The 26,094-nt window shown below is 64.1% G+C and overlaps 5 protein-coding genes across 5 annotated transcripts; all 5 read right to left on the bottom strand.

Moving 5' to 3' along the window:
• Positions 1 to 622: 622 nt before the first annotated feature.
• LDBPK_261210 (hypothetical protein, conserved) lies at positions 623 to 9,952 on the bottom strand (the record flags this gene model as incomplete). The annotated part of the gene is made up of 1 exon (XM_003861660.1): positions 623 to 9,952. One exon carries the CDS (start codon positions 9,950 to 9,952, stop codon positions 623 to 625), a length of 9,330 nt encoding a protein of 3,109 aa, XP_003861708.1.
• A 1,682-nt stretch (positions 9,953 to 11,634) lies between these two features.
• On the bottom strand, positions 11,635 to 13,641 carry LDBPK_261200 (hypothetical protein, conserved; the record flags this gene model as incomplete). The annotated part of the gene is made up of 1 exon (XM_003861659.1): positions 11,635 to 13,641. One exon carries the CDS (start codon positions 13,639 to 13,641, stop codon positions 11,635 to 11,637), a length of 2,007 nt encoding a protein of 668 aa, XP_003861707.1.
• A 668-nt stretch (positions 13,642 to 14,309) lies between these two features.
• LDBPK_261190 (aldo/keto reductase, putative) lies at positions 14,310 to 16,010 on the bottom strand (the record flags this gene model as incomplete). Its single annotated transcript, XM_003861658.1, has 1 exon — positions 14,310 to 16,010. The coding sequence occupies one exon, from the start codon at positions 16,008 to 16,010 to the stop codon at positions 14,310 to 14,312; it is 1,701 nt and encodes a 566-aa protein (XP_003861706.1).
• A 408-nt stretch (positions 16,011 to 16,418) lies between these two features.
• Positions 16,419 to 18,377, bottom strand: LDBPK_261180 (hypothetical protein, conserved; the record flags this gene model as incomplete). The annotated part of the gene is made up of 1 exon (XM_003861657.1): positions 16,419 to 18,377. One exon carries the CDS (start codon positions 18,375 to 18,377, stop codon positions 16,419 to 16,421), a length of 1,959 nt encoding a protein of 652 aa, XP_003861705.1.
• Positions 18,378 to 19,191: 814 nt separating this feature from the next.
• On the bottom strand, positions 19,192 to 24,474 carry LDBPK_261170 (hypothetical protein, conserved; the record flags this gene model as incomplete). Its single annotated transcript, XM_003861656.1, has 1 exon — positions 19,192 to 24,474. One exon carries the CDS (start codon positions 24,472 to 24,474, stop codon positions 19,192 to 19,194), a length of 5,283 nt encoding a protein of 1,760 aa, XP_003861704.1.
• Positions 24,475 to 26,094: the final 1,620 nt, after the last annotated feature.

Below are 26,094 nucleotides of genomic sequence, written 5' to 3'. Positions count from 1 at the left end.
CGACGTGCGTGCGCGTGCACCGCTGACCACGGATACCCTTGACTGCAACTCCACCGCGTTAAGAGAGGGAGGGAGATAGACAGAGAGGGAGTCTTTCACAGAAAATGAAACCAAAACGAGACGTTGCTGATACTAGAGATAAATAAATAAATATATATATGTGTGCGTGTGTGTGTGTGTGTGTGTGTGTGCTAGCGCCGGCACAGCAAAGAGGATGGTGGGGAGAGGGGTGAGGAAAGAGAAGGGCGATGGAAGGTCGTCGTCGTTGTGCGACAGCAGGCAGGAAGGTGCGTGCCCAGACACGACGGTGGCAGTGCGCAACCCACATGCACATGATGTTTGCAGTTCGCAAGAAGCGAAAGGATAACAGAGAAAGTGCCAGAGAGTGAGCGCGTGCGGGGCTTCATTGATCCTTCGCCCCCATCACAGGCGATGCGGGAGCCTAGATTGCCCCGCGTCCCCGACGCTCAGAGAACCAGACGAATGGACCCTCGACGCGGAAGGGGCAGAGGGATGCCGTGAGTATGTGCTGCTCTCCGATTAAAGCTCTTGCGAAAACGGCACTGCCGCGAAAAAAAAAGTGTGGAGGTGCGCGCGCCTCGTCGCAGTTCTCGCAGCAGCATCATTCCAGGAAAAGGGTTCCCCAGAGGGTGTGCGCCTCACACTCCCTCATCCAACCGTCAGTGGCGGCGGCCATCACAGCGGCACCACCCGCGGCCACGCAAGCGCCGACCCAGCCCGTGCTTCGGAACTCTATACGACGGACAGCTACGCGGCTTGCAGACATCGGAGACCCGGCCTTCGTGTCACCACCTACATCGATGCAAGCCTGATGCACTTCTTGAACGGAGGGCACAGCAAACGGAACATCCGCCACGTTATATGACACTCTGGCGCTGCTTGGCACACGCACATCATCGTCGACCGCGCTCACTGCCGCGCAGCAAGCACAAAGATGACCTCGCATCGCTTGCGCAGCAGCTGGCGCATAGCCGCGGCGACACGGTGGTGGCCCATCGCCCGCTTTTGAGAAACTGCTATCGTTTGGGGAGGCGAGCAGCCAGCTAGAGATCCACGCCGCCACCGTGCAGGTGGTGGGGACCGCAAATGCACCGGCTGCGACGGTCGCCGCCTCTGATGCCGGCTCCGCAGTTGGCTGGGTACTGTTGTGCGCCTCCACATCCTCGGTGCGCCGCTTCTTATAAATGCGGTCGTGCTCGGAGAGGGACGACGTGGCCAACAGGCGTGCGCTGTCCGCCTCTTCGCCATTGCGACCCGCGCCAGCGGCAGCGGCAGCACCAGCGGTGACAGCCGTGTGTGGCGCCGGTGACACGTACACGACGGTGCCGGCATGATCGTCGTCTGCACTAGTGCCGAGGAGGCTTCCATCGAGCAACACGTACAGTGTCTCAGAAGGCTTCCGGTGTACCTGGTAGCAAATGAGCCACAGGAGGTCATGGTAGAGCGCCGCGTCCATCACCACCGCTGCGGAAGTGTAGGCGAGGCCGCGCCGCGGCGGCTCATAGCCCTGCCCGTGCAGTGATGGCGCACATACGCAGCACCGCAGTCGCTGTTGCGCGGCAGGCGGAACGTGCGTGGATGCGGCGACAATGTCGGTGATTCCATCCGTCTTCTCCCCCTCGTCTGCTGCTGCAGAACCAACCTGCACACTGCAGCAAAGGCATCCGCCGCCGGTCTCCAAGATGCGCTCGATGGCGCGCACCCGCGATGATGTGCCGCAGCTCTCCGCATCCGTCACACCCACCTCGGCCGTTCGCGTCCCGCGCGCCCGAAACATATTTACTGCAGGAAAAGAAGACAAGAGAACAAAGCTGTTCCCCTCGAAGGGGCGCTGACGTGGTCGGCTAGCGGCGAACGGCTGTCCCGCATCCCCACTTGCGACGCTGCCGCCTGCTGCCTGCTCTCGCATCTGCCGTTGCCGACGACACTGCTGCACCAGCGCCCGCTGCAGCGGGAGCATGCTGCCGCTTTCCGGCGGGCACCCCGACGCCGGTACACGTGGCAGCACCTCCGCGGTCCACTCGTATGTAGGCAAGGCCTTGCGCAGGCGCGCCACGCAGAGTGCGGACGTCTTCTTCGCCGCCGTCACCGGCGCCGCGGCAGCCGTGGCTAGGGCCAGGTGCCGTTGCGGCTGCAGCTGCAGCGTGGGCCATGGATTCTGCATGAAACTGGTGGTTCTGCTCTTGTCGCTCCAGCAGCAGGCACCGTTGAGGACAGCGGCGACGCACTCCAGAAACCCCGGCCGCACCACCCAGCACCCGGCTGCTGCTGCCACAAGGACACTTTCACGGAGGTTGATTTGGTGCGTCACCACCACATCAGCGTCCTCGCAGCGAGCAACAAAGCGGAGAGGCGGTGCAGGATGCATGGCCGTGGGAGGCAGAGAGGGGTCGGAGGCAACATCGACGCTGCCGCAGTGGTCGCCCCCTTTCACAGGGGGCTCTGCGGTGCGCAGCCCTCCGCCGATGGGCGGTCTCGGCTCCACCCCGTCGCGGCGACGTGTCAGGACTTCGAGAGCCTCCTCGCATCGGCGCACACGCACTTCTCGGTATGGCAAGTCATGCAACACATAGATGCGCAGGCACTCATATGTGCACGATGTCGCCACCGTCGCGCGGGGAAGAGTAGCGGCCGCGGTACCGGCGCCGAGGGCCGTCGGCTCCGTGTGCAGCGGTGACGGTGCCGGCGCCGGCGAGGGCGAGGGACGACGTGACAGGCTCAGTGGCCGGTGCCGGGACCACGGAGAAAGCCCCTGCGCATTGCTGTCGGTGTGCGCACATTGCGCTCCGCATCGCTGTTCCTCCTCGGCCGCGTTCGCGACGATGCTCGCTCCTTCATAGGCATCCGCCACGATTGTTGTCGACGGATACGGGGGCGAAGAGGGCCGTCGTGGCGCGCTACACGACCCAAGAAGAGGGCGCACAGCCGTGTGCTCCAACGATGTTGTCGGCCCTGTTGCTGTGAGTGGCCTGGGAATGGGTAGACCAGTGGCTGTGTCAATCACGTCTGGTGCAGGAGACACGCCTTTCGTGCCGTCTTTATGCTCCGCCTCTTCGCGATCGCCGGCCAGCAGACGGGTGGCTGCGTCCTTGCAATGGCCTGAGCCAGCAGCGGTCTCTGCCGTCGCAGCAGGAGTCGGCGCGTACACCTCGGCTGTTGCCGCGATAAAGGTGGTGGGCACCAGCACATCGCCGCTCATGAGCTCCGCGTCTGCGCACGCCACCACCGCGATATCCTGCCGCTGCGGTTGCGAGTCGGGAATAACATCATGCATCCACGAGAAGGCCTCCGGCCCACTGTGATATGGCCCATCCAGCGCCACGTGGACGCGCGCGTGGCTGGCGTCCTGCTGCCCTCCAGCTGCACGGCTACGTTTGTGAGCTTGGTGCTGCTGCGCAGTCCCAGCGGCCATTCCAATCGACCTCGGCCCCATCCCTTCGGCGAGCTCGTCCAGTGTTTGGGCGCCGCGCACACTCCCCGTGCAGCCACCGCCCTGCGGCTGTCGTTGCTTGGCATCGGCTTCTTCACAGCTGATGGTCGTGGTGCTGCTGACGCCATCGGCCTTTGCTTCGACGGTGCCGCCACGACTCAGCTCGGTGCTTCCGCCTAGCAAGCTCGGTAGTATGAACCGCTGCGGAGGCGGCGCGCTTGCATCCGGCGCAGCAGATTCCACATCATAGGGACCATTGACAACTTCTACCAGTGCCCTCGACCTCTGCAAGTCCGCTACCGAGCTATTCATGCCGATGGCAACTTCTTCTGTGCAGCGACGCTGCTTGTCGGGGCTTGAAAGGGCTGAGTTCTTGGTTGCTGATGAGGTGTAGGCAGCCGTGGCAGCAGCAGCAGCAGCAGCGCCACGCAGTGTACGACGCCGTGGCGTTGAGAGGGCATTGCTGGCACCGACCGTGGAACCCGTTGTCTCCGCTCCCGTCATCTGCAGCGTTGCTCCCGTCTTTGATGGAGTGAGCACCTGTGTGCACTCCGACGAAGATGACGTGCCGGAGGCGCCGCGCTCACGCATGCGCTCACAGTGCGGGTGAGGCTCACGAGGGGAAAAGGTGACCTTTGACGGGTGTAACTGCGAGGGAGTGTGCGGCAGGAGCGGGCTGCACAGTCGCTGCGGGGTACCGGCGTCGGGATCAGCGTGCGTGGCGATTGAGCGCTCGCGCCAGCGTTGCGCCGATGACGGCAGCGGCGTGGATCCTGGGGAGAAGAAGTTGAAGAGGTTGCCGAGGTGCTCCACGTAAGCTTCCGCGTCCTGCTGCTCGAGCAGCGAGCGGGTGTTGTGCTGCGAAGCAGATGATGAGTAGCGACGGCGATGCTGAAGGTGGTGGCCATGGCCGCCAGCGGACGGAGTCCCGGCACTGCAAGCACGAAGGGTCATGGATTGCGAGGTGGATTGGGGGCCGGACGGGGTCTGCGAGCAAGGCGGAGGCGGCACCGGTGAGGAGAGAGGCTGTGGCGGCGGAGACTGTTGACGGTGTTGCGCGACGTTACCTGGCGGTGGTGCGTCTCTGACGGGAGGCGTGCACGGCTCTACGCCGCTATCGCACCACGTCGTCGACGCACCGGAAACGCGCCGCATCACCGGTGTGCGACACTCCTTATGCTCTTCCATTTCTTTATCGCCTTTGTCGGGCGTTGGGCCGTAGTCCAGCAGCCGAGGATGCGGCGGTGTGTGTGGCGCCCCCGACTCCAACGCGCCACGTGGCGGGATCCCCACCCGCTTGCGGTGCTGCTCAAGGTGCGGCGCACGGCTAGCTTCGTGTGCCTCCAGAGCACCAGACGGCGCCGGATCGGCGGGAGAGGGCGCGGCTACATGGCCCCGGTGCTCGCTCGGGCGACAGTGGTTCGGCGATTGCCACGGCGGCGGCGGCCTTTGTGCCTGTGCAGCTCGTCGGTGCACCGCTGTGCGAGCGGCCTGGGAGGAGGCAAGCAGAGCCTTCTGCTTCTCCACCTGCACGAGCGCGAGCAGGTCGGCCGGTGGCGCGTACCCCGCCTCATCCACGAAAGCGCCCCATTCGACGCACGCTGCCAACCACTCGAGGCCCACCAACGACACCTCGTCGCGCGCGGCGCAGCGCGCAACGCTCTCGATGCTCTCCATCGGCCAGTACGGAAAAAATCTGCCACCGTCACTGCTGCCAACCACGGCATCCCTTTTACTCACCACGTCACTTGTGAACGCGTCGCCGATAGTACCAGAGAGAATGCCGCCCACGTCTACCGACACGACGTGCGTGACAGCCGACGGCGAGAAGGTATCGGCGACATGGCCGCCCAAGGCCCCGACCGCGTTGCGAAGCCCCAGAAGCAGCACGCGGAGCAGCGGCACCAGCGATGCATCGGGCGTGAGACGAGGCTCGATGGTGGCAGTCGTCGCCGACGGAGAGGCTGCTTCAACGCGCGACCAGCACCTCTCGCCCTCCGCAGCCGGCGGCGTGGGAAGCTTCCATAGGACCGATATGCACACACCCACCGAGTCGGTTTTGCTGTAACGGCGCTCCAGCACCCAGCTTGAAAGCGCCGGCCTGTACGGCGGCGCCCTAGCTTGGCCAACACAGCCGTTGCCAGCGGTCACAGCACCAGCGCGCGACCGTTGCCCCGCTTCGTCACCATTGCCTTCGGGCGTGATGCTTCCCTCGACGTCGAGGCGTAGCTGAGTCCCCGTGTGCCGTGCCGGGGCTTTCTGCGAGGGTGCGCCACCGCCTCCTCGCTGTTCGTGCTGGTGGTGAAAGAGGCGCATGTCCGGCGCGCTGGGGATCGACATGTCAAATAGGAAGCAGCTGTGCGGGTTGAGGCAGTAGCCGACGGCGACGCATGCAAGCACGTAGTCCATCGTCACGGCAGGGAGGCGGTGAAGAGCGTGAAGGCGCTTGTAAGCTGACGCTGGCCCTGCTGCGGCGCGGCCTGGCAAGCCCTTCTTGCGTCGGACGGTTGCATCAGCAGCGCTAGCCGTGCCGCTCTCGTCTCCGGCGGCGCGCTGGAAGCTGTGCGGCAGCAGACACAGCACCGGCGCCTGCTGGCATAGATGCGACATCAGTTGCAGCTTGGCCGTGAGGCGGGCCACCTCGGCGGCGTTCGCCTGCTCTGCGTCGGCGCTCGCGCACACGGCGCCGTTGCACCCAGAGGGCATTTTGTCACGGGCCTGGCGGCTGGTCTGGTGTGCGGTCTCGACGTCTCCCCTCACACGACGCAGCTTTTGCCGGAGCCTTGCATACGCGACGCCACGGCGCAGCGCGCGCGCGAAGCGCTGCGCTTCCTGATCCTGCTGCGCACCAGCGCTTGTAGCCGCCACGGCCACTGAAGGCTGCTGCTGCCAAAGTGTTTCCCAGTCGTGTGCGGCTCGCTTCTCAACTCGGCCGCCGCCGTAGCGGATGAGGCCACGCACCACAGCCCAGTCCACGCGAGCGTACTCGCCTTCAACGCAGCAGAAATGGCATGCCGCGAGTACCGTGCCGCGTCCTTCACGGCCGATCTCGGCAGCGCCGGCACTCCCTTGTGCTTCGTCGCCGTCGCCTGAGACACGGAAGAGCGCGACGAGCTGAGTGAACCGACGCACTGCCGTCTCCAAGGCTTCTTTGTAGGAATGCTGCGCATCCTCGGCGCCGAGGCTAGTCTTCTCCTCGTGCAGAGGCTGCTGAACACTAGAGGATGCCGGTGCAGTTACTGAAACCACAGATACAGACGTTGCCGCTGTCAGCGAGTCGTCCTCCTCTACAGGTGCGCTGCTGGACGCCGGCTGCTTCGCAGAGTTGCCCAGATCCGGCCGCGCACTGTAGTGCATCTCGCCGTCCTTTACCTGCTTTCGCGACTCCAAGCCAGCCGATGCAGCTGCTGCTGCGATGCCGTGGAGCCCCTGTGCCGCTATGGGGGTGGCGCTGCTTGCCCACGAGATGGCAGGTGCCTGCCGCACCCGTATGTAGTACTTGAGGTCTGCCATGTCCGGTAGTTCATCGGGCGAGAGCGGCGGGAGCGCGTGAAAGAGCGGCCGCCGTGCCAGTGCTGCACTCGCCTCGGACTCTGCCGCTGCCGCAAGGTGCTCCTCTAGTAGCCCAACGAGCGTTTCGGGTGGTGTGGTGACTGCCGTCCAACACGTGTCGGTGTAGCGTCCTTTGCCGTCAACAGTCCGTCCATGCGCAGCACTCCGCTGCGCCGCCTCCGATTTCGCTGCGAGCTTCGCCGTTTCGCAGGCCTTTTGCGCCTCTGACGCCGCGTCCTCGAGCCACCGGAGCGGGGCCATGCGGCTCCGTGGAATACCGCAGACGTCCGCCAGCGTCCGCACCACCGCGGCGTCCATCTCCCAGTACCGTATGGTCACGGCCACACCATGGCCAGCGTGGTCGCAACGGTGACAATTCGCGCCGAAGCTCCCAGTTGACAAGGCACTGCGGCGGAGTGCGGGTCGCTGCGGCCGCCGCTTCTTGCCCCTCTTTGTGCCTCTCTCGTCGTCGCGTGAATCGACGGCGGGGCGCATCGTATACCGCTTCTTGGTGAGTAGGCGGCTCCCAAGAAGAACGATATCTGTGGCGGATGTTGGCACAGGAGAGCGCAGCAGCCGGCACTGTTCACACCATCGCGCTGTCTTGCGCAGCTCCAGCTCGGTGCATCCGAGCACGCATATGGTGAGGTACGGCGGATGCATGGCGAGCAGCGGCGAAGCTCGGCGTGCCGTGGTGGCACCGCGAACTCTCGTTTCGCAAGCATCGAGCTGCTGCGCGGATGCCAGGTCCAGCTCATCCGCCGCCACGCAGGACTCCACCAAATCCTGGGTGGCGGCTAGTAGTTCTCCGCCGCCCGCGAATGTCTGCGACAACGCTGCCACTCTGTCGTCAGGGCGCATCGCAGCGGCGTGTTGCGGTACCGCATCCCGCGCCGGCAGCTGCGGCGGAAAACGCTCTGCGCTGCGATGCATGGCGTAGTACTCAGCGGTGCGTTGCCCCAGCGCCGCTGCATCCGCTCCATCGCGCTGCTCACATGCGATTAGCTCGTCGGTGCGGCTCGACTGGCGCGGTGGCGCGGGCTCACGGTGAAGGAGGGCGTTTGTTGTCCACCGAGGCGACGGGTCTACGGCAGCGGTGCCCCAGCTGGCACCCACTGTCGCCGTCAGCAACTCTTGGCCAGCATGACACCCCTGAGATGAGGAACCTGGAGGAAGTCCGAGCCCGGTGTTTGCGCTGTAGTAGTCCGGAAGGACAACCTGCAGTGTCGACGGCTCCTCCGCGCCTGCATTAGCGAGGTTCTCTACATCGGCTGTGTTCACTGTCAGCCTCTCCAAGCCAGCTTCTAAAGCCGGCGATATTGTAGTCGTAGCAGTCGTAGCCGTAGCTGTCGTGGGAGTGGTACCCGTGAGATGGTCGGCCGCATTGATGGCGTCAGCCGAGCTGCTAACACCTGGGTACGCGTCCGCACGCCGAGTCTGCTGTTCGTCGAGAGAGGACGCCAGCGCGCAGCCCAGCAGCTCCTCCCACGCATCCGGGTCGGACACCGTCGACGCCGAGTCGGTGCAGGACGAGGAGGACTGCCTAGAGTCGCCCCCAAGGGCGATGCTGTCGAGTGGGATGGGGGACGTTCTGCCCTCCTTGCCGTTATCTGCCGCGCCTCCGTCGCTCTGGAGACCGCAGCTGGCTGTCGACGCGTCACCTCGGTCGGCGAAGACGGAGAGGATGCGCGTCCACTCAGAGCTTCCCCCCGCTGGTGAGCCCACACGACAGACTTCAAGAATTGCGTCGAAGTCGCTGCCGTCGAGCGCGTCCGCGTACTGGTGTTGGCCGTCTTCCGCGTCGTCGTTGCAGGGTCGGCGCGTCTGTGTGCTCGACTTGTACATCACCGCTGCTATGCCGTGCGTCCACGTCGGCGGAGGCAGGCGGTCCAGACGCAGCATTGTGAACAGCTTGACGTAGTCCACCACCGGGACGTCGAGCTCCAGCGCAAAGCGCACCTTGTCGGTCAGCCACGCTGCCTTGGGCGCGCCACCACGACGGCCAGGTGGCGCCATCTCCGGACCTGAGCTTTCCATCAGCCCCGCGTTAGCGCGCTGCATCGCTGCGTGCCGTAGGCGCTGGTTAAGGCGTCTTTGTGCCGCATCACCTTCTCGGTCAGCACGGAGAAGTCGCTGAAGTGCCTGCACGCACTCCGCGCTAGTTAGCAGCACGTCGCACTTGTACGTGAGAGAGGGCTCTACAACCGCCCCGTGCGCGGTGCACACGCTGTCTATCGCCGCCTTCTCCGACGTTGACAGCCCAGTTGTGGAAAAGGCGTACCCATACAGCCATGGCACGGCATACAGGTCATGGAGGGAGGCAGAGGCAGCCCCGCTGGCACCACAAACGCCACCGCTGGTGGGCAGCGCTGGGCATCCCATCGCCACCCACTTCGGCAGCACCACTGGTATTCCTTGACGAGCGGCGAGCAGCCGCTTCCTTGTGAAGCCGCGCCGAGCCACCAAGACGGTTGTAGAGCTCGTCAGCTTCGATTCGACCCGAACCCCTGGCAGTACGGAGACCATCTGCGTGCACACAGAGAGCGAATCCGCACAAGGTATCGCATCACCGCCTGCGGCGTGCGCAAAGGGGTTGCCATACGCGTCGTTGCCCTCATCGCCGTTCTCTCCCCACTCATCCTCGTCACGGAAACCCGTGAAGGAGACGAGGCAGGTGGGGCCTGCGCTCGCTGCGGCAGAGGAGAATGAAGAGAGGGGCTTGAAGCCTGCATGTGCTTCGCCGCGGCTATGCAAGTGCTCCTGCGGCTCGCGAGTCGTCTTCGCATCCTCTTCCGAACTTCTGTTCTCCCCGTGATGATCTTCCGCGTCGCTGTTGCTGCGTCGCGGCCCACTCAGGTCAAGCTGGTGATTCTTGCGCGTTTCCAGGTTAGGCTTCACGGCCGCGAGGACCTTTGTGTGCGACCGGAGCGGATGTGTGCGGTCAGCCATGGCCAGCTGCGAATGAGCGAAGCGGTGAGGGGTGCGGGTAGGGGCCACAGCTGACAAATAAAAATCCGCGAGCGAATAGGTGATGCGGCTTGCAAACAATGTCTGTGTGCAGTGCGCAGGCGAAGCTCGAGAAAAGCGCGTGTGTGTGGGAGGGAGGGAGGGAGGGAGGGGTCGCAGTGCATGGAGAAAGAGGAGGATAAGCACGAGGCAGTCGTGATCTATGGGCTGTGATGAAGGCAATATACACAGTATAAAGCGAAGCGTAGAAGTGTGTGTGCGTCGCGTCTATGCGCGCAATCGTGTACGTGGGGTTACTTTCCTGTGCGTTGCTCTGCGTATGATGAGCATCTATGAGCAGAAAAGCCCCACCTCCTAGAGAGACCGACAGAGGTCGTCTGTCCGCGGCGCTTGTGCGAATGCGAGCTGGGGATGGGGGCGTTGCACTGCCCCGAGTGTCGAAGCTGAAGAAGGACAAAGAGAGAGAGGAGCGGGGGAGGGGGGGGAAGGGGAGGGGGAGAGTTGACAATACGTCTTCAGCTGGCAGAGTGGCCTTGAGCTGAGGTATATATATATGTGTGTGTGTGCTTTTCTCACCGCTACCGCAACTGCTTTGTGCGCTTCTCTCTTTCATAAACCCACCCCATACTGAGCGGGCGAGCAGAGGAAGAAGAGCTAGCATGTCCCTGCCGCTGTCTCTGTCTGAGTAAGGAGGGGGCCGGGAGAAGCAGGGCGGGGTGCGCTGTTCGCCACACACGCACACTTGACCTCACTAGACCGAAGAAGCAATCACGCCCCGAAGTGACCGCAGGATGTGCAGGTGTGCAGCTCGTTTCCTTGCGTCCCTTCCCCTCTCTTTTCTGCTGCGATGCACGCTCCTTTTCTTGTGATCACGCAAGAGTACGTCTGCTGCATCCATCCATGCACACGCTCTTTCCACCGCCTCTACTGCGTACTTTATCCCCCTTAGGTGTCGTGTAAGCTGCACAGACACGGAGCAGCACGGCGGAGCACCAGTGCGCCCCCCTTCCTCCTCCCTTCTCTTAAAGTATGTACATGTGAAACAGAGCAAAAAGACGTGAGGAAGGGAGAGGATGGCGGGGCTCGCTGCGCCATGTGCGCATGCGTGTGCGTGCCTGTCCGCAAGCGCCCCGCTTCCATGAACACTAGACTCAGTCTATCCTTTCTACATGCGCCTCGAGCTCGAGACTCGGCTGCGGATGAGGGAGGCAGGCACCAGCAAAGGTGTATCATGGCCGTACCACCACTACCACTGTGACCAAGCCGCTGATACGGATGCTCTTTCTCGAGCTGCGTCGCCCAGCACAGGTATAGGAGAATGGGACATCAAAGAAAAAGCCCGACCATAGCAGTTGCCTTACCGCTGGCGAAACGGATGCTAGGCTGGGGGAGGGGGAGGGGGCTAGTGGTGGCCGGAATAGCGGCGTGTCCGACTAATCAAAGGAAAACAACCGCAGTGCGGATGGTGCTGGCGTGCATCTCGGCCAGCCGCTAAGTCGGCGGTTGCCGCAAGTGACACACCGGCTACCAGAAGCGTCACAACGGCAGACGCCAGCAGGACACACACCTACACACCCAACGCACGCACAAGCCAACAGGGGGTGTTTCCATTCTGTGTCTGCCCCTCCTCCACATCGTCGTCGTCTTTCACTCCGCCTTTCTCTTTACACCGCACTGGGAACGAAAATGTCGTCGTTCTCGCTGTCATCGCCTGCGCCTGTGGCGGTCGAGGCTGCCGCCTCGACACGCTGATTCGAACTCAGCACACGCTGCTGCTGCTGCAGCTGCGACGACGATGCGGCTCGAACCTCTCTGAGCGGCTTGTTCTCGTGTTGGCTGGCGATCATCCCAACTGCGGCAGCATCAGAGGCGTCGGCCTGCGCATCAGTATTGCTCACATTCATCATTATTGCCCTCATTGCCGCGGCTGACCGCCCACCTGTGCCGCTGCCGGCTTGGTTGTCGTCATCAGCGTCATCTTCACTTTCAGAGCTGGTGGAAGAGGAGTCGAGCTCGGACGTCGGCGGACGGCCGTGCCGCTGCCCAGTCTCTCTGGAGCTTCGACCGGCGCGGTTCCGGCCGCGGCTGTCGGCCGTGTCCGCGGCTGTCGACAGCGCTGCCACCGTGGTGATGGCGTTTATGTAGTCCTCGTGCGGCGCCTCAGCAGCGCCGGCGCGCTGATGGCGTGAGATGAGGCGGCGGAAGTCTTCCAGCCGCTGCTTCTCCGCCGCGGCCCTTTCTTCCTGAATCGCGTGCCGCTCCTTCTCCTCTCCGTCGTCGCCGCCGATGGCCCACGCCGTGACCACACGGCGCTCCTCGGCAAATACCGGGCGGTCGTCCAAGTGAAGCAGCCTTTTGCACCGCGAAAGGACGCGCTTGCGGTAGCGCGGGAGCGACCGGACGAGCGGGTTGCCGGAGAGCTTGAGCGACTGCAGGCGCGGCAGGCGCTCGAGGATCAGCAGCAGTGCTTCGCCGTCCGCGATGTGGTTGTGACTGAGGTCCAGCACCGCCAGCGAGCGGTAGCAGAGAAGCCCGAGGCAGTCCTCGAAGCCCTGCAGGCGGTTGCCCGCCAGGTTGAGACTGCGCAGCGAGCTGCACGGGTTGCGGTGCTCCGGCGCCGGCGGTGGCGGCTGCTTGAGGGGCAAGGATGAGACTCTGCGCTGGTGGTCCTCATCCCTTGCCTCCTCCGCCTCCTCGCTCTCCGGCAGTGGGCTGTGCCCGCAGAAGACCGAGAAGACATCGGTGGTGTGGCGGTAGCGCTCCAGCTGCACGGCACGCTGCCGCTTAGCGTCTTCTGGCAAGGCGACCACGGTCAGATCCTCGGAAGGCGCAGTCCCGCCTGCGCTGTAAGGGTCATGCGACACCTGCTGCCGCCGCTGCTCCTGCTCGCGCTGCAGGCTTTTGGAGAGCAAGAGACTCGCACCGGAGGTCATTGCCGACGTCGGTGATGTGCCGTCTGCCACCTCGCTGGCATGGTGCTGGCGCACCGCGGAGTCGTAGTGGGCACAGTGCGGCTCTACCGTCTTGAAGAAATTGCCTGATAAGTTCACCGTGTCCAGTCTCTCGAACCGCGAGAGGTCCGGCATGGATCGGAAGAGATTGTTGTGCAGGTACAGCTGGCGCACGGTTGGGTAGAGGGAGCTGAAGGCGTCGCGGTCCGCTGGCGGCACATCGGCCGCCAGCGGAAGCGAGGACTCTTTCTCAGCAACGCTGTCTGGCGAGAGCGCGTCTTGGTGGCGCATCGCCTCTGTGTTGGGGTCTACGTGCTGTGCCAAAGGCTCAGCCGGCACTGCGGCCCGCTCAGCCTCGGCTGCCTCCAGCTCCGACGCAAACGGGTCCACGCGCGCTGGCGGGCGCACCTGCGTATAGCCCCCGCCGCACGGCAGCACCGAGAGTCCGTTGCCCTCCAACCAGAGCACTTTTACGTCGGTGTAGGGCTCGAAGGCGGTGGGGGCAATGCTGTCGTAGCCACGATTGTGCAAGTACAGCTTCTCGTTGCAGATGGGGTTGCGATAAAAGCCCTGCTTAATGCACTCGCGGATGATGCCATCGGTGGTGAGCGTGTTTGCCGTGCTGTTCGCGCCACCGGAGGACGTGGCAAAGGACTCATTGGTGTCCGACACCACCGTTGAGGTGATGTCGTTGGTGCTGCGGATGTCAGTGGATGACATTGGCGTGCCAGTTCCAGGACGGAGGGAGGGGGGTGCAGAGAAGAGAGGAGGTGCGCGGGAGCACGAGAGAGGGCGCAGCGTAAAGGGGTGGCACGCGCCAGGTGCGAACGTGTATCGCCTCTATGCGTGTGCGCGCTGCACTCGGATGGGGTCGGCGCACAACTTGCCTCGATTGCGGCAGAGCGCCGCATGCATGCGGAAGGAGAAAGAAATCGCGTGAAGAGAGGCAGGAGGGAGGGTTCGAGAGCCGTGGCAAGAGGAAGCGTGGGGGGCCCTGCCTCACCGTTGCAGCGCCAGTATGTCAAAGAGGGAAGGACCGCCGGCGAGCACGCTGGTAGGGCGGCACGATGAAGTACGTGAGAGTGACTGATGAACGCGCCTGAGGCAAATTGAGACCGGATGCACGCGGAGCCGAGCGGAGAATCAGCCCGGCATGACTTGCGCATGCTTTTCAGGGTGCGCGATGGCGTTTTTGTGCGTGTGCGTGCCATCGAGAGCTCAGCAGAGCCAGCACTGGATAGAGCGATCACGAAGGTGGGGAAGGGGAGGGCTAGGAATATACAGCGGCAACGGTAGGGACAAGGTGCAAACCCGACGCTACCAACTCCATCCCGCTCAATGCCTCATGTGAGCGCCACTGAGCCGCGACGCCCCGAGAGGGCAACACATTAAGCGATTTGAGAGCTGTACCAGCATAGATGCATGTCTTGATTGCCCTCGACGCCAATGTGCGCACGGAGATGTCGAATAACATTAAGCTGCTCCGCTGTCAGTAGCGCGCGTGCCGTGCCAGCCGAAGTCTGGGATGCTTCGCCGCCGCCGCCGCCGTTGCCCGCTCCTTTCGCGACTGCTTCCACAGAGGCGAAATAGTCGCGAGCGGCATCCAAGTTGGCGCGGAGGTGGTCAGGCCTGTGGCTCCGCACCAGCGTGCAGTAGCCCTGTGCGAAGCCCCACATGAGTATCATGTCCTCCAAAGAGTACGGCTTGACGGCCTCAGGTGACGCCGCCTGCGGTGGTGCTGGCACATGATTTCCATCGCTCTGGTTCGAAAAGTACCGCGCGTGCACCTCAAGCAGTCGCGGGTGCTGCAAGAGACGCGCGTCCCCCTTGCCAAGTGGGGAGTACTGCTGCAGCAGCATACCGTGGCGCCGGCGACAGTACGTTTCGACGTCACGCTGAATGCAGAGAGGGTGCAGCTCAATCTGATTCAGGATGGGCGGTGAAAGCAGATGCGACGATGCAGAAGCCGGCCATGCCTCGGAAGACGAGGGTGAGGAGGCACTGCTCGTGTTGCTGCAATGCCTGTGCGCCGCAACGTCTGCGTTCCTTTCGCCCTTGATGGAAGCATGCGGTTGCGCCGCAGCAGCGACGGCCTCATCCTCACTACGCCCACCGTCGCCGTCGTGGAAGCAGTTCAGCTCCTTGAAGTGCCGCGGCAGAAAGTTCGACACACCACAGTAACGCACTTTGCCCAGAGCCTGCAGCTCGTGCATGATGCGCCAGCACCGCGCGCGGGCCGCTTGATGACCTGATGCGTCTTGCGGCTTTAGCCCGCCGCACCCCGGCCAGTGCATCAGCACGCAGTCGGCGTAGTCGATGCGTAGCTTGCGGATGCTGTCGAGGATTCCCTGCCGCACCGCTTCGTCAGTACCCATGCTCTTCATCGCGATCTTCACCACAATGAATAGGTCCGCTCGCGGAACGCCGCTGCTGATGATGCCTTCACCCACGAACTCCTCGTTGCGGTACGCAGCGGCGGTGTCGATCAGACGGTAGCCCATCTGGAGAGCGGCCCGCACGGCGCTCACGCAGGCGTCCCCACGAAGTTCGTAGGTGCCGATGCCGATCGGAGGCACCCCGAATGACAGGGATGGAAGAAAGCCAGCAGCAGCCACCGCCGTCGTGGCCATTGTGCTTTTGCGTGCGCGCGTCCGTGCACCTGCGCGCGTGCAGAGTAGGAAGGGCAGGGGGAAGTGGCACAGACGATGAGGGCCGGCATGGGAGAAGAAGAGAGGCGAGCAGCGGGGCCAGCGGGAGGTGTAGCGTATTAAACTGAACCACGCAGCACTAAGGACAGGACGAAGGGGCGGTTGCGCGGCATTCACATACAAGCACACCGGGGGGGGGCCCATAACGGGGCGGGCCGAGGTTTGGGAAAGGGGTCTTGAGGGAGGCTGCAGAGCTGCAGACACACGTGCTGCTCGTCTCCATGTCACCAGGCATCGCACACTTCCATCTATACTCAAGGCAGGGCATTTCCGCCAAGGACACACCGACCAGACCGCTTGGTAGCTCGGTAGAAGAGTGCAGGAGGCGCGCGAAGCAGCGGCGGTAACGCGGCCGTACCCGCGCGCTCGCCCCCTCCCCATTCGCTCACGCTTCGCGCGCCTCTCGCACTCTCCCCTCGCGGCTCTGTCGGCGTTCCTCCTTTATTTTTCGTTCGTCTCAGCCGCTGCTTTCGCGCTTGTCTGTTATGTCACTTACGTGAAGAGGAGCGGATGCGCACACATTGGACGCCGGCAAGATTTGTGGTCGGACGCACGCCTAAGACAGGCATGGGAGGCAGACAGAGAGATGGGGAGAAGAGGGGCAATGGGGCAAAGAACCAGTGAATGGATGCTGAGCCGACGATCTCGTTTCAGACACGAGCTCCCCGGCGAACACGCACCATCTTATCTCTCCTCGCCGCTCTCCGCTACCTGCACGCCGACTCTCCTCTTCCCTTGCAATCCGCGGTGCTGCGAAGCGCGCCACGATAAAAGCACTAAGCAACCGCACTACTGAGCGTCCTTCTCGCGCTGCCTCTGCTGCTGATACTCGCGCATCGAGTTCATCAGTTGGTTCATGGTGGATTTATTCGCACCCTTGTACGGCTGGCCATAAAGAATAAACGTGTCTGCCAGAGCCTCCAGCGCGTTCCGTCGGCGTTCGGCCTCGGCCGCCGGCAGCTGCGGGTCGTACAGAAGCGCGAGAGCGACGGTGCGCGCCGTCGCCTCCAGCTCTTGCACAGACGTGTACCACGCCAGATCCACCATGGCCTCCGAGTCCTTGAAGGTACGGCCACGCACCGTGGCAAGATACTTGAATTTCTGTCGCCGCACCTGCCAGCGGTGCGGACCGACTGTCTTGAAGTAGAGCTTCGCGCGAGCCACCGCGAGGAAAGGGAGAGACAAGCTCTTCGAGCGAGGCGCTACTGCATCGCGGACAGGCGATGGTGACGCGCCGCTGTTCGCCTCTCCGGCCTCAACGCTGCCGCTGGGCCGCCTCCTCTCGATGTCGTAATAGGCAATGACTCGCTTGTACTCATGGCCGATGGTATGCAGCACTTCTTTCGCAAGCCCGGTGCTGAGGATATTGTGCAGCCGGATGGCAAGAGCATCGCCTTTCCAGGGGCCTCTGCAGCTGCCGCTGCGCTTCTTCGCATCCGCCACCTTCCTGCTGGCCGCCGCTGTCTCTGATGCCGCCGCTGCTGCGTCGTAGTGCACTAGGTAATTGCTCAGCAGCTCATCCCGGCACTGCTCGTGCATGTGCTGGCGCAGCACCGCAAGCTCTTCGCCGGTGTAGTCGAGGCCGTCAATCACGCGCTGCGAGAAGCTGCTCATGAACACGTCCCCAGCGATGCGGTGCACCTCTTCACCACCGAAAAGGGCACGGACGGCGTCGCGCTTTTTAGCGCCGGTGTCTTCGACGCCCTCTGTACCGCCGAGGTCGAACTTCCTGCGCTTCTGCGGGCTCGACAGGACGCGGTAGGCCTTCGTAATGCGGTCGAACTGCTGCGCAGCATCCGGGCTCGGGTTGCGGTCTGGGTGGATGTGGAGCACCTTTTGATTGTAGGCCTCCTTGATCTGCCGCGCCGTGGCATCGGTTGGCACGCCAAGCAGACCGTAATAGTCGTCGTCCGCGACGCCGTCTGTGCCGCTCATCTTGGCTTTGCCGCTGTACTTGGCCTTCCTCTTGATCTTGTCCTTGTCCCGACGGGTAACACGTTTCATGGCACGCTCGCGCAACACCGATGGGTCTTCGTAGAGCTGTAGGAGCGGATGGCGGGCGTTCGGCGTTCCCTGCGGTGCCTCGAAGCAGCCGCGGAGCCCGTTCCACGTCCACGCGCGTGCGCGTGGCGCACCAGTCGACGCCGACGCGGAGACATCCGCCATGGGACGCCGGTTCACGCAGTAGTACAGGGGCGTCGCCACGCAGCCGTAGTAGGAGCTGAGAGTCACCTGCTGCACCGCCGCGTACTGGGCGCAGGCGAGGAAGACGCCGCCCCATAGGAGACCGTAGCATGGTGCCGTCCACAGCGCACTCAAGCCGCTGCCCAGTCGTACACGCTCCAGGGAAACGGCGAGGAAGACGAGAGGTGAGATGACAAAGCCGAGAACCACGTTGAGAGCGCCGCCGCCAATGCCGCGCAGTACGGAGCGACTCGGGCATGTGGCTAGGACGACGCGGCTCTCCTCGGCGTCCTCTCGACGGCACCGCCGGATCCACTCCATCTCCGCCTCCGTGACAAGCGCAAAGTGCGAGGAGGACGCGGATGTCGAACCCGCGTGCTTCTTGACGAGCATGCGCTGCACCCAGCTGACTGTCGAGGAGGACGAGGCAGCAGAGGCCGACGCAGGCCCCGTGCCGCCCGTCATGACTGCCACAGCTGCCGAGGCGATGGCGGTGGAGGGGCAGTGCGCCGCCACGGCGATGATGTTCTGCAGAACAAAGCGCCGAATGGTGGAGCGCGACATCGTGTCTCGCAGTGGGGGCTGCTCAGAAGGGCCTCCACGGAAAGCGGCAGCCATGCCAAGGGACATTGGGCACGGTGGGGCGATCCGGATGGATGCAGTGGTAGTGGAGGATGGATAGGGGTGTTGATGAGGACGGTGGCGCAGGCAGAGAGAGAGAGAGAGGCCTGGCGTGTGCACACATGTGCGGGTACCGTGTGGCAGCCGTGGCTCTTCAAGCGATGCATCCGGCCGAAGGGACGATGCGCACAGCGTCCCTAGCATGTGCGGCTCTCCGCAGTCACCGTCGTCCGCGGAGCTCCGCATGCGAACCCTGTCTAGTTGTGGAGGAGCGCGCTTGCCATCCCCACGAGGCACCTTTCGACGCCACCCTCTCTTGCTCTCGCTATTTCTTTTACATACATCTCTCCCCCGTGCGCCCCAGCATCGGCTCGGCGGTGGTCTCATGACATGACCGACTTCCAGCGCGCATAGTCGATAAGTGCTGAGGCGCGCACACCACTAGGCAGCCACCGAGAGAGAGAGGGGGAGGTGCGTCGCAGCGGGTGGTCATCGTCAGGCATCGACGTTGCTTGCCTTTGAGGAGCTGTGAGTTGTTTTCATTGCTGTCGTTGTTTCTATGTTTTTATGATGATCTAGGCGCCCGAGGCAGTGCAGAGAAGCGCACGAGCGTTACAGACGCCCACACGCATGCACGTGCCCATGCGCACAGCACCGTATCGAGGCATCTATACATGTACGTGTGTGCCACACGTCCATCCTCCATCGACGAACCGCGCACCGGCAGCAGCACAGAGACACTGGAGAAGCAGAGACGCTACATGTGGAACGCGTGCAATACGTTTTTCTTGCCCTGCCAAATCTGCAGATCCAACGCGCACTGCACAGCGTCGGTGAGCTCGCGGTGGAAGCTGTTTAGGTTCATAGGGCGGAAGCGCAGCAGATCACGCTCCGAATCCTGCAGCGCAGTCGTCACCGCGTCGCCGCGTGTGTACCGCGTAAGAGGGTCCAAAGACGGGTCAGGTGAGGAGAAGCGACCACCGCTAGTGCTGGGGCGGCCGCTGGATGACCTGGCGTCGTCGCGCCGTCGCCCCTGCTGACGTGCCGCAACGACTGCTTCCTTTGCCTCAGCGAAGAAGGCCTGCAGAGTGCTCTCCGCGACGCTTGAGGCGCGGTAGATCGGATAGCGTTGTAGCATCAGCGTCTGCACATCCTGCTTCTGCCTCTGCCGCAGTGTCCCCTGCCTCTGCTGCACATCGAACTCGGTAAGGTAGCGCCCCCTCCTGCCGTCGCCGCCGTCCAAGTCCGCCAGAGGATCGGCTCGTTGCAGCACGTCTTCAAAGAAGCTGGGCCGCCGCTGACCCCTCACTAAAGAGGCGCACGGCGACGCAGATGACGCACCAAACGACGGCGTCTCCCTGGTTTCCGGATGTGGTGAATCCGGGGTATGGAACGCTTTGAAAGAGGTAAAGTGCTGCTGCAGGCGCGCCAGATTGGGTTCGAGAGGCGAAGGCGCCGTCGTAGAAGACCGCGTGACTCCTTCTGCTGGCGGTCGAGCCGCAGCGGATGCTCCACCTACTCCAGCGGCCTCCTTCACCGCCTGCATTCCGGCCGGGTCGCTCGCGCTGTACCCCAGCAGCGAGAAAATGCGGTACCGCAGCGCCTCCAGCTCCATCATGTCCGGCACCGAACCGCTCAGCTCCGACGCGTTGCCGCTCAGAACAAAGGCCACAACGAGGTCGCCGTAGTCGGCCGACGCCGGCATGCCATTCTCATTCACCGTGACCGGGACGCGCTGACGCGCCGCGGCGGCAGCACGGCGCGCCCGATCAAGCAAGGCAGCCCTCCACTGGTCCCCCTCTATCTTCGCCTCGCCACACAGCTTGTCACCGCCGCAAAGGAATTTGTGTAGTGGGCTCGAAGAGTCCGTGGCCAGGCGCTCCATCTCCGCCTTCTGCATTGTCTGCTTGCGCAGCAGCGCCTTGTCGCCGTCGTCGTCGGCGCTGCGCCGCGGCAGCGGGGGCAACACGTGCACTGTCTCTGCCTTGCCGAAGGAGTACACGTGCGACTTCTGCGCCACGACGGCGCGCAAGACCACGCAAAGCTCCTGCTCGCCCGTGGGGAAGCGGGCGACGCCGGGGCCGTACGCGCTTGCCGGTGCCGAGCCGCTTTCGGGCGTTGCCGCGGCCCTCGAGCCACAAGTGGTGGCCGGCTGGCCCGCTTCAAAGTGCGTCGGCGGCGGTGGCATCGCCTTGGCAGGCTGCGTGACGGTGGATAAGGGATCGGTGCGGCCGGGGAGTGAGTGCGACGGTGGCGAGGGGGCGTTTGCCGCGCGCGCAGCAGCCGGCACGCCGCCCCTCTCAGCCGCCCGCTGCAGGTCTTCGAGCGCAACGATGACGGAGCTGCGGCGAAGGGCAGACGAGCCAGGTGTGCCGCTTGCCGATGTACCCGATGGAGGTGTAATGCGCACGCGCGGAACGCGACTGGCGCACCCCGAGCCGCACCCCTGCAGCTTAGTTGGCAGCTGGGATAGTTCCTGGTGGCGCCGGTGGCCAGAGGCGAGGTCAGCGTCGCCGCGATGGACGTTTTCACTCCCACTTAGGCTTTCATCAGCGTTGGTGCCCGGTTCACCCACCTGGCGAGCAAAGACGTGCGGCGCGGGCCCATCCTGCGACGCGTTGCGCAGTAGCCAGGAGCCACCGTTCTCAGAGGAACACGGCTCACCGCCATCAGCGGCGGACAAACGCCGTGCTTCGTCGAGAGCGTCACCTGCCATCAGCGAGGCCTCCGTGTCGTGCAGCTGCGACTCAGCCAGGTTTGTGGAGATCGCGCGCGAAAAGAATCGGTGCGGTGAAACGGTGCGTGAGGTGACAGCGGCAGAGCTGACGCTCCGGGAGGCCGCAGGGCCAGCCCGCCGCATCGCCGTCGCGGACAACGCGCTCATCAGCCGGTCCTCAAGGGTGGTTAGTCGCCGCTTCGACAGCGGTGAAGGGGACGGGCCGGTGTAGTTGTGCGCGTCGCTTGCGTGCGCCTCACCTTTTCCGTCGAGGGAGTCGCCCGTGAAGCGACGGGTGGTGCTGCCGTACTGCCTGCCTGAGCGGCTACGGAACGACGCGCCTGGGCTGCTACTCGGTTGCCCCTCCGCGGGCGGCTGCGAGCGCGCCCTTCCCGGGGCGTTGATCGGGGTCACAGCCTCGATGAGCGACACGCGACCAGCTGGCACTTGTCTGTGAAGGACTGTTGCGCCCACCGCGCGCCCTCGCTCAAACCGATGCCGCGAGGGCTTCAGCTTCCCCGACTTCTGCTGCTCCTCCTGTGCCGCTCGCACGCCCTGCTCCTCGTCGAGCGGGTTGTAGAAGACAAGTTCGATGCAGTTTTCCTTGTCCACGACGGGACTGTACTCGGTGAGCGGGCCAACTCGCAGCAGGCTCGGCAGCGCCCCGAGCGAGCGCATGTACAGGATCGCTGAAAGCAGTACCTTGGCCGGGTACGACAGCTCGCAAAACACCGCACCAAGTGATGAGGCTTCTTGGAGCGTGGAGGCCAGCGCACCGGGGCGGTTGGTGGAAAGCGCACCGCCGCGCGTGACGCCGCGCAACGCATCCATCGCCGACAGGTACGCGCGGCGGCGAGCGGTGATGTCGATTGTGTCCTCGGCGAGGTGCTCGCACGCGAGAAGAGAGAGCGGGTCGCGCAAAATGACGGCCTGCGCAGCTAGCGTCTTCACTGCGGTGTCGCTGCTGGCTGCTGCCGCTGGAGCGAGCGCATCCGCATTGATATTGTCCCTCTGCTCCGCCGCCGCCGCGGCGCCTGGGGGGGTGCGGTTGGTAGGGCAAGACTTCATGAGGCCATCCACGCCGGTGTGGGCGACGACTTCCACGCTCAAGGCCGCTGGCACGAGGTCGCGCTCCACGTACTCGGGACGGAGGACGCACTGGAACGGCGCGTGGTAGTCAATGCAGTCCAGCACCCGCGCGGTTTCGTCGCCGTCAGCGGCGTTCTCAGCGACGTCGTGCGCGGCGGCTTTCATGTCATCCGTCGGTGATGCTAAGTGGTTCCCAGGGGCTCCGCCACTGGGCTGTGCGATAGCAGCCGCGGCGGCCGCCTGCTGCGCCTCCTGGGCAGGTACCGACTTGAGCACCGCCCACGTAGGCGCGGACTGCGTCGGGTCAGGCAACAGCACGTTTGCCGGTGGCCTCCGCCAGCCGTGGAGCGCGCCGCTGTTTGCCTCCCGTCTCAGCTGCAGCGCCGTCTCTATCGCGGCAGTGAGGATGGCGTCCGTGGCGGGGACAGCCGAGCCGGCTGACGGCTGCGGCCGCGCGCACCGGTGGCCGTGACGTGACGCGGCGATGAGGTCACGCAGCAAGCGCTCCTCCTCCGCCTCCGTCATCTCCCTCGTCAGCTCCCGCGCAGAGACCGGGTGTGCAGACAGCCGTGCGCCGGAAGCTGCGGCAGCAGCTGAGGCACCCATTCCCGCAGCCGAACCGCCCGCAGCGGGTGCGTTGACGGCTCCTGCGCCTGCTGCGACCGCTGGTGGTGGTGGCGGCGGCGGCGGCGCTGGGCTAGCCGCAGGTGCGCCTGCGAAGGCGGCGGCGGCAAGGACGTCGGCCCCTGGCGACGGAGGGGGCGCCACTGTGGCGGGTATGCCAGCGGCAGGTGCCGGTGCTGGCGCAGAAGTTAGGTCCGTCACCGTTGTCACTGCGCCTGGCGCGGCTGGAGGGGGTGGTGCAGCGGAGGGCGCTGCTGCGGGTGTGCCGCCGGTCGTTGCTGGGCCCGGCAACGGGGGTGGCGCGGGGGTTGGGGACGCGGCTGTGTGCCCCTGGGGCAGCTGGAATGCCTTGAGTTGAGTGTACATGGGGTTCTCCTCTCCGCCCGGCGTCCGTTCCGGGCCCGCAAGGACGAGCGCGTCATTCGGCAAGCGCCTGTCTGCCTCGCCAGCAGCGCTGGCGCTCACATTGAACGACGCCTGCTGCAGGTGCATGCGCATTCGATCGTGCAACTGCAGCGGACCTAGCGGCCTTGTGTTGCTGCTGCCGGTGAGCCTCGACAACCGCAGTTCACTCTCGGAATGCGGCAGAGGACACTTTCGCGGACTCGATGACCTTGCCACGGAGGCGTTAGCGTGCGGCTCGTGTGCGGCCTGTCCCAGCGTGGAACCGTCACCGCCTTTCATCTGGGTGGCTACCGCCAGTTGCTCGATGATGCTGCCGCGTTGCGCCGGCGGTCTCGTCTGGCCTGCGCTCACCGCTGGGCAGACACCCAAGGCCGTGGCAGCCTTGACAGGCGCGGTTTTGGTCGCTGCCACCGATGCCACCGGCTTGTCCGCCCCGCCTCTCTGCAGCTGCCGCACGGTGTTCGCTTCGACGGATATGGCGAGGCCTCCTTGCACTCCGGCGGCCTTGCCAGCAGCTGGCGGAGGGGAGGTACACTTCCGCTGCGGTGCTCCTCTGCCGGAGTAGACGGGGTGCCGGCTTACGTGAATCGCGTAGCCACCACCTACGCCAGTGGAGAGGGTGACGTTCGTGTGCCCTGCGGATAAGCTGCCGACGCACTGTGCGCCATCCCGCTTTGGGCCGCGCCGTCGCGATGCCGACGTGGTTACACATCTGGCGCGTGATGATTTCTCTTTGTTGTCACGCGCGGACGTGCCGGGGGAGAGGTGGCGGTGCCGCTGCTTCTGCGGCGTGGGTTTCACGAAGACAGCGGACGTGTCGAGCAGCAGCGCCGCACGGGAGCAGCGGCGCGCGCTCTTCGCGCGCTCTCCAGAACAATTCGCGCCACTGCCGCGCGTTGGCGTCACTAGCGGCGTCCCACGACTTGCGGAGGGGGAGTAGGGCACTGCCCCTGGAGGCGGCGTGACGCTGCCGAAGTCCCCACTGCCACTGCCGTGCCGGAAAGGCGAATTGCGCTGACTGAGGCCGCCGCCTCCTTCTCGGCGCGCTTGGGGGCGCCTTGCGAGACCACAGCCTTCCGTCGCTGGTGAGCCAGAAGGGCTGGTGCCAGTCGCCGCGGCACGGGACCCCAGAATAGATGCGATCTGTGCCTTGAAATCGTTGACATAGAGCGTCCCCATCCCCGCAGGCGTTGGAGAAGAGGACATGAAAGGCTGTAAGGCGTGTGTGGGTGGAAAAGGGGCAATGGCACCCGCGTGCGTCCACAACCCCCCTTTCCTGCGCCCCTCCGCGGCGTGTTCGGTGCCAACGGTGCTGCGCGGATAAGCGTCGTGCAGAAACGCGCTCCGCTTCCGCAGTGGCGGAACGCTCAGCGAAATAGACGCGAACGAGAAGAGAAAAAAGAAACTAATGCTTTCTAAGTGCGCCCAGACGTCGGTGCGCGTCTGCGTGCGTATGTGTGCTTGAAGCTAGGTGTATGAGTGGATGTGCGAGTGTGTGTGTGTGCTTGCATGCGCCTTGGTGCACGCAGCCGCATGCACCAACACGCGGTGGTGGATGGGTTTCTTCGACGTCTCTCGAAGATTCGATCGGGTTTAACAGCAGCAGCACAAGAAAAGGAAGTGACATGAGGTGCAGTGAAAGATGTGGAGGCGTATCACTTGGAGAAGCACTGGAGGTGAGCGATGGCGGCGCTCCGTCGATCCCCGCTGAGGTGTGTCACCTAGTTCTCTCCCGCACCCTCACGCTGTTTCTGATGCTTTTCGGTCCGCGCCGCGGTGTCGGCGGCACCTTTGCCAGCAGGGTGCTGTACACGGGTAGCCACTGCACATTTCTATGCATGTGCACGAGTGAACACAGAGGGAGAGAGATCCAGAGGGGGGGGGTTCAGGAAAGATTGAGCGGCGCACGAGAGTTACAGTGGAGCTCATGGCACCAACCCGCCCTTCCCCTCTCCGCTTCCCTCGCCGTCGCCAAGGCAGTGTGATAGGAGAGCGCCACAACCTCGTTGACTGTCACACACCCTCGCACGGCGATGCACGCACGACACATGCAGGGCACAAGCACACACACACACACACGAACGCACACAGCTCATCGGCGCACAAGGACTGACGCAGCGGGCAGATGGCCACACACGCGTATCCGTACCCGTGAACACGACCGCGAGCAAACGATGCGTGTGGACGGCGCCAGCGCCCGCACCTGATCCTTGCAGGGCTGTATGCCGCTCCCCTTCCCACCCCCACTCCTCTCGTGCTTGCGCAAAGGGGGTTGGCTGGCTCTCTCGCTCCGCCTTTCGTGTTTGCTTTTCGTGCGTCGCGCTGTGGAACTGTCCTTTCGGGCGCACGCAACACGCTGGGCAATCAGGAAAGTAGGGGGGAGGGGAGTCGTGCGGCCGTCGAGGCCGCACGCCGGCTACCGATCGGGCACGCGTGTTGAGCCTTCTACACAAACACCGAAGAGAAGGACCCCTCCCCCTTCCCTACTCACACTTCCTTTATACATGCATACATATACATATGTTGACGCGCACGCACCCGCACGCACACACACACACACGTCCACTACTCACGCTCTCCAGATGCCCAATCAGCTCTCGCCCCTGTGAGCGAGGCGGCAGTGAAGATGGAGAAGTGCAACGACAACATGCCACAACAAACAGCACAGGAGCGCCATGTTTTGATGTACATCAGCGACGCACACGCAGTCGCTTGAGGCAAACACACGCACACACCCGCAAAAGAGTGAGAGAACATGACAACACGCGCGTGCGCAGAGATGAGCAGTAGAGGGCCGGGGGCGGGGGAGGGGCAAGAGAGCAAAGG

Source organism: Leishmania donovani, chromosome 26 (assembly GCF_000227135.1).
Source record: "Leishmania donovani BPK282A1 complete genome, chromosome 26".
NCBI classification, from domain to species: domain Eukaryota; phylum Euglenozoa; class Kinetoplastea; order Trypanosomatida; family Trypanosomatidae; genus Leishmania; species Leishmania donovani.
The sequence above is the reverse complement of the archived record's forward strand: the minus strand, read 5'-3'. Positions and strand labels throughout refer to the sequence as shown.